General features: G+C 39.0%; 1 protein-coding gene across 2 annotated transcripts in view; it reads right to left on the minus strand.

Annotated features, from left to right (window-relative positions):
• Positions 1-7,500, minus strand: part of LOC125040625 (cleavage stimulation factor subunit 1-like) — a 15,394-nt gene that overhangs the window by 7,350 nt on the left and 544 nt on the right. For both annotated transcript variants that reach the window (XM_047635277.1, XM_047635276.1), the window contains exons 2-8: positions 6,483-6,613; positions 5,567-5,772; positions 5,078-5,311; positions 3,609-3,824; positions 3,019-3,114; positions 2,384-2,477; positions 2,031-2,162 (exon numbers count right to left, since the gene is read on the minus strand). In XM_047635277.1, the coding sequence (XP_047491233.1) occupies positions 2,031-2,162; positions 2,384-2,477; positions 3,019-3,114; positions 3,609-3,824; positions 5,078-5,311; positions 5,567-5,772; positions 6,483-6,613 (1,109 nt within the window). The remainder of the gene's footprint in view (positions 1-2,030; positions 2,163-2,383; positions 2,478-3,018; positions 3,115-3,608; positions 3,825-5,077; positions 5,312-5,566; positions 5,773-6,482; positions 6,614-7,500) is intronic.

Here is a 7,500-nt window from a genome sequence, read left to right on the forward strand (position 1 = left end):
TGGACGAATGGGTAACTGAAAAAAGATGAAAGAAATATTCCCAATTGAAACACTGGGCAAATAAACATATATGAAAAGGGAACATGAAGAAAATCCACATACATATATTATATTACCATCATTTGGAAAGGGTAAGAAAGAAAGAAAGAAAGAAGAAAGAAAGAAAGAAAAAATCCGGCTAAATCAATCAAACTCACACTTTATTAGCATTTTACATCTTTCTGACATTTAAACTATGATGTGAATTAATGCAAACTACTCACTTAATCATATCAAGTATGATCTTTTTCAATCAACTTTGTGTTCTTCAATAAGCAAACTATAATATTATAACTGCTCTTATGCTCAAAATCCTGAGAAATGTCTAAGGTGCAACTTACTTCCACATAACGATGTGGATCTTCCTGCTAGTTAAAGCACTACATGTCTTGTGTGGAACTATTTCTGGCAAAATACAAGTGTAGTAACTAGATATACCCTCAATGTGGTTGGCCCTTAAATAAAAAATGCGAATGCATACCCTGTGAGAGAGTTGAAAGCATGCTTTACCCCGAATATGATGATCAAACTTGCACAGCCAATATTGATTTACAATCAGTATACGTGTCAGGAAGGCTATCAGGAGAAATTGCAGCTGCTTGGAAAGTCTTCCTCCTCTGCCTCTGCTTGTTTCTCTTTCTGGCTCTCTCCTTTTCTCATTCCTCCCCCCTCTCTCTCTCTTATTATCTCTCCATACCTCTCACTACCCCACTTCTCTCTCTTGCTATCTCCCCTTCCTCTCTCTCTTGCTATCTTCCCCCACTCTCTCTTGCTATCTACCCCCCCTCTCTCTCTTACTATCTCCCTCCCCTCTCTCTCTCTCTCCCCCTCTCTCTCTCTCTCTCTCTCTCTCTCTCTCTCTCTCTCTCTCTCTCTCTCTCTCTCTCTCTCTCTCTCTCTCTCTGTCTCTCTCTCTCCCCCCTCTCTCTCTCTCTCTCTCTCTCTCTCTCTCTCTCTCTCTCTCTCTCTCTCTCTCTCTCTCTCTCTCTCTCTCTCTCTCTCTCTCTCTCTCTCTCTCTCTCTCTTGTTATCTCTCTCCCCCCTCTCTCTTGCTATTCTTCTACCCCCTCTCTCTTGCTATCTCTTCCCCACTCTCATTTGCTACTCCCCCCCCCCCCTCTCTCTGTTGCTCTCTCTCCACCCCATCTCTTTGTCTTTCTCCTCCCTCTCTCTCCCTTCCTTCCTATCTCTCTCCCCCTCCTCTCTTTCTCTTTCACTTGCAATCTCTTTTCCCTTTTTTTCTTGCTTTCTCTATCTTATCTTATCTTATCTTCTCTTCTCTTCTCTCTCACTCTCTCATTCTCTCATTCTCTCACTCTCTCATTCTCTCACTCTCTCACTCTCTCATTCTCTCTCTCTCTCTCACCCTCTGAGTGATTCCCTCCCCTCTTTCTTGCTATATCTCAACTAGAAAAGTACTAAATCTTTGTAATCTAAATGAAAATAAGTGGCACTATGAGTACTGACCAAGTAAGGAGCAGGATGCAGTCATGTTACTAAACTGGATTGTGTGTTTTAATCTACTTCATAGGGGACAGAGAACAGAACAGAAGGGAAACAAGGGGAAGAGAAGAGAAGAGAGAAGAGGAGAGAGAAGGAAAATCGAAGAGAGAAAAGCAAAACTGAAAAAAAAGAAAAGAAAAGAGAAGAGTGATGGACAAAAGAGAAGAGAAGAAAAAAACCTGAGAAAAGAAGTGAAGGAAAGAGAAGCGAGAGAAAGAAAAGGGCAGAGAGAGGAGAAAAAGCAAAAGTGGGAGAAAGAAATGAGAATAGAGGAGAAAGAAAGAGGAGAGAAGAGAAGAGAGAAAAGATGCTAACAACAACGATGACCTGGTTTCTGGTTGCCCTTCCCTGCTAGTCTTTGCTCTTGGTCGTGACTGTCCTTTACAACACTAGATGCATACTGTAACATCAGCAGTGGTTTAGCGTGAGGATACAGATGCTTTCAGCGAGGAAACAAACGATACTAAAAAAAATCTGAATGCTCTTACCTAAGGAGAGTAGATTCTTCCTCTGTGCATTCCTAGCATCCCAAGCGCACAGGGATGTCGTGGCTTCGTCGGGAAACATTACAAAGTCCTCTGTGTGGTTGAACATCGCATGGGCGCTGTGTTCCTGGCGGCCTGTAAAGAATGGGAGAGGCATCATATCAATCACTCAATCAATCAAAAAAAAGAGAGAGAGAGAGAGAGAGAGAGAGAGAGAGAGAGAGAGAGAGAGAGAGAGAGAGAGAGAGAGAGAGAGAGAGAGAGAGAGAGAAAAAATCACTCACTCAAATGTACGTACATACGTGTGTACACAAAGAAGAAGTAAAGAATGACCACAGTCACTCTAGCTCTCTTACCGACAGAGCCTGCCCCAGTGTAGGCGATGAGGCATCTCCCACTCGACAGTTCCCACAGTTTCACTACGCTGTCAAGTCCAGACGACAGGATGTACTAGAGGGGAGGAAAGATGAGCAAAATGTAATAACGCAGTTAATAAAAACACAAGTAAAGAATACTGTAAACAAAAAGGTACTCTCTATTTTTGGTGATCTTAAAAAAGACTTTAACCTTAAAAATAAAACCCAGAATGTCCAGAGGTAGATGTTCATGAAACTTAAAATGGATAATAATATTAAGTGACCAGTCTTAGTAAAAGGATAATTATAATAACCCTACTTAAGCTTTGTATATATAAAATGATAAAAGAATCATCCTCAACAATTTCAAATTTGTACATAAAAAATTTAACAATGCCAAAATAGCTAAGAGATAGGAACAGTATTCATTATGACATAAGTAGAAAAAGTTATGAATGTGAATGAATATCTTCATAGTGCAAGAGATATATCTAACCTGTTTCAAATATACCTTCATTAGAAATACATAGATTTCTGTTGGAGGTTATTGAACCGATCAAATACATCTCTCGCACTGCAAAGATATTCAATACTCATTCACATCTTCATCAACGAGCTAGAGGTAAGATACCCACCTTTCCATTGCGGGAGAAGAGCACAGAGCAGACCTCCATCCCATCATGACACTTGGAGAACGTCTGCACACAGCGACCAGAGACACCATCCCAAACCTGTCAAGGGGTTGTTCAGCATAGTGAGTATATTGTTTACATGGTTCCTGGTTCTTCATTTCTTGAAGAGGATATTTTGGTATGTTATATTCTTTTTTTCTTGGTCTTAAGGTCTTTTTTCTCAATCCAAACTAAACAAAGTGTCAGTCTATCAGTGTACCAATCCGTCTGTGTCTTTGTCTATTAGTATACTTATCTGTTTGTCTCTTTGTCTATTAGTATACTTATCTGTTTGTGTCTTTGTCTATCAGTATACCAATCTGTCTATGTCTTTGTCTATTAGTATACTTATCTGTCTGTGTCTTTGTCTATTAGTATACTTATCTGTCTGTGTCTTTGTCTATTAGTATACTTATCTGTCTGTGTCTTTGTCTATCAGTATACCTATCCATCTGTGTCTTTGTCTATCTGTTTACCTTGCTATCTATTCATATATCTAGTGATCATTAATTATCATTTGAACTTAAAATAACTGCCCCAAGAACCATATCTACCTTAACATGACCATCCTTTGAAGCCGAGACGCAGACTCTTGCATCAGCCGAGTAGCGCACGCAAGTCAGGGGTCCCGTGTGGTGCTCGCGCGGGTACGGACACACATAGCACTGGCAGGAGTTGATGTCATAAAACCTCACCACAGCACCTTCTGTCGCTACTGCCAGGAAGTCCCCACTGGGATGGATTGACATACTGGTTACCTGCTCAGCATCCTTTGTGTAAAAAATAAAAGGGAAAGGTTTAAAGAAAGACAAAAAAGAGTTTTGTGGTTCACTGAAAGCAATATAAAGATTGTGAGAAAGAGAGAGTTCTAAAAAAAAGAAGAAGAAGAAGAAGAAGAAAAGAAGAAAAGAAGAAGAAGAAGAAGAAGAAGAAGAAGAAGAAGGAGGAGGAGAAAGAAAGTAGGTATAAGTTGCATTAATAGAAATATAAAACTGGATGTTTTGCATACTTTCAGATTAATTAACTTTTTCTACTAAACCTGTATCACCAAACTGTCAGTTATAAACTCATTGGATGCAGATGGCATGATTATATGCTATGTCCACTATAATCTTAGTTTATTAATTGCATTTGCACAGAGACGACTCAACAAATGTCTAGTCTAGTCACACAGAAGTCAATTGCTAATCCTCAGTTTTTTATTGTTACTTGTATTTTAATAACACAATAACAATAACAATAACAATAATAACAGTATTAGTATTAACAGCATTAGAAAAACTAACAAACAGTTTTCTGTAATTTCAAGGAATGGGGAACTCCAGCATGGTCACTAGGGCCTTCGTGGCTAAGGACATGTGGAGCTGTCTGTGTTCAACGAAATTCACAATTTTTCCAATATCTGATGTAAACTCCATGCAAGCTAGTATTGGTGATTTGTATATGATTAAACCAGACATACACATACACACAAGAAAGAGAAAAAACACTTTCTTTCTCTTCCATACTTGGACCTACCTACCTACCTACCTACCTACCAACCAATCAACCAATCAACCAACCAGCCAACCAACCAACCTACTTCCCTTTGTCTGTCTGTCTGTCTCTCTTCCAATTACACTTACTCACTCACTCACTCACTCACTCTCTCTCTCTCACTGACTGACTGTCTCTCACTCACTCACTCACTCACTCACTCACTCACTCACTCACTCACTCTCTCTCTCTCTCTCTCTCTCTCTCTCTCTCTCTCTCTCTCTCTCTCTCTCTCTCTCTCTCTCTCTCTCTCTCTCTCTCTCTCTCTCTCTCTCTCTCTCTCTCTCTCTCTCTCTCTCTCTCTCTCTCTCTCTCTCTCTCTCTCTCTCTCTCTCTCTCACTCACTCACTCACTCACTCACTCACTCACTCACTCACTCACTCACTCCCACACACACACCTCTCCCCCTCTCTTCCTTTTGCCTTCCCCCCCCATCTACTAACAGTTGTAGAGACCTCCCACCTCCTTCCTCCCCTCCCTCCCTTACTGTAAGTGTCTTAAAAGCCTTCTTGGCCGAGGTCTTGCTGAAGTCGAACATCTTGACATTGGTGTCTCGGCTGCCTGAGATGAGGATCTGTTCGCGTGGGTGGAACTCCAGGCAGGTGATCTCATCCAGATGATCGTAGAGGGTTCGGATGACTGGATGACCCACCACAGCGTCCGGGTGAAGCTCCACGGCATCTGGGTCACTTTTAGCCAACATTCGGTCCACGTCTAGGATCTATGGGAGAAAGGGATTCTTTTCAAGTGTTTTTGCTATTTTTTGTTTTTTAGTTGGACGTACTTTTTTCTCTAAGTTCAACTAAGACAGAGAAGAAGCAGCAGAAATACTATGTGCTAAATTTATTATCTAATCATACTTTTCATTTTAGTTGTTCATTTTGTTTTTCACAGAAAAAAAAACATGATTGAGAATGGCCTTATCAGAGTCTATAAATTCAAACTCTTTCTTCACACACCAGCCTCCCCTACCTACCTTAATAGATGCATCAACACTCCCCGTAGCCACAAGGTTCCCATCCAGCGAAAATGCGGCAGCTCGGCACTTATCCTTGTGCGAGGTCACATAAGCTGTCTCATACATGGCAGGCTCTGGGGCTGACGTCTGCGGCTCTGTCTCATATTCGAGGTCCAAGCCTGGGCCTAACGTGTACTCCAGTCTGTTCAGGGGTCGCTCCATTTCTGTAAGTAGTGTTTTTTGTAATGTAACAGCTACCAACCAATTACCTTGTATTTAAAGAATTTTATTATATTTTTTTTTTACTGCGCACAATTTAATTAAACATATTATTTACTTTTTCTTTTACTGCTAAGCAAATTAGAGAACTTATATGAGTCTTTCAACAGAAAAGTTTTGTAAACAAGTACTAGAAATGAGAGGGTTTCTATCTCTGCTTCACACATGACAATCATAAAAGGCATACTAAAAACTCAAACACCATGACAAAAATTTTGGTAATAAAGAAGTAGAAAAAATAAAGACAACACATTTACTAAAATAAGAATTAACATTTAGAATTAGCTTATATCATCAAAACCTTTTCATAATGTACATCTAGTCTGTATGACATTTTGAAAAATTAAATAATATACAATACTGCATGGCAAATTTAGAATAAATTCACAACTCACTCATTATTGAATTGTATTATACAATTTGTAACTTTTTTTTACAAAACAAAAATAATAATAATAAAAAAAAAACAGTCAACTAAAAACAATTGAAAACAAATCATAACATACCACAATAACACATTATCCTCCTTTGTACTCTCTGATTAAAAAAGGAAGAGATGAAAAAGAAAAAAGGAAAGAAAAAGAGACTAAAATAAGAAACAGCCAGGCACAAAAGAAAAACAGAAACACGTAAAAACGAAAAAGAAGACTCTCACCGTGTTCGTGCAGTAGTCCGAGACTGAGCACATTCATGAGCCTGTCTGAGGGAGCCACGGCGCTGGCCTCTTGGTCAACCAGCGTTGCCAAGTCCTGCGCAAAGGTCTGATGTCCATCATAATACAGCTGACTGAGGAGTAGCAAAAAAGGAGAGAGATGTTTATATAATTTCTGCATTTTATTTATTCATAAATTTATCTATCTATTGGTTTAACTCTTTATTTTCATTGATTTATTGATTTATCTACTTAATCTTTTCTGTTCATTTATTTCAAATGATTCCAAATACAGGGTAGGCCTGAGGAATAATCTGGTATGGGGTGTGATCTCAATGAACTGTGCAATGTCACAACAGGAAAAAAAATTCACTGTAGGTATAAGGGGAAGTTGAAAAAAAAAGACACTTCATCCTTTCCTTCACTGTTATTATACAAGATGTATCCTTGGGAGAAAAAAAAATATTATGACAATGTGATCTGAATAATCCAAAAAATAATTTGCTTATCAACAACCCTGTGCATTTTTCTAAAATACAAATTATGGGCAGGCAACAGACTCCTCTCCAGACAGAAAAGAATCCAGATTATTCTTGGTCTTAAAAATGCTAAGGATCTTGATCTTTTCTTGGGAGAACAATTAAAAAAATGTCTATTCAAAAAACTGAACACAAAAGGAACATTTCCTCCCCAGTAAAAAAAAACTACAATAACTATACCCTTTCTTACAGGACTAACTATAGCTCCATGACTTAAGAGGTATATTACAACATTCTCTATAATAAACTCTTTGGGATCTAATTACAGCCTCCTTTTCATAAAAAAAGAAAAAAAAAAAGAAAAAAAAGAGCCCAGGCTTACTAATACACATCCCCCCCCCCCTGGCTTAAGTGTAGCTTAACAGAGCAGAGTCCCCCAAACTCTACCACGCACCATAGTCTGGACTGCTTCCCTTGTTGAGAATAATTCGCAAGGGAGATATACAAGCTCATTCTTTCAAAATATATACATGGTGGTTGGT

The sequence above is a fragment of the Penaeus chinensis genome, chromosome 29 (genome assembly GCF_019202785.1).
Source record: "Penaeus chinensis breed Huanghai No. 1 chromosome 29, ASM1920278v2, whole genome shotgun sequence".
NCBI lineage: Eukaryota > Metazoa > Arthropoda > Malacostraca > Decapoda > Penaeidae > Penaeus > Penaeus chinensis.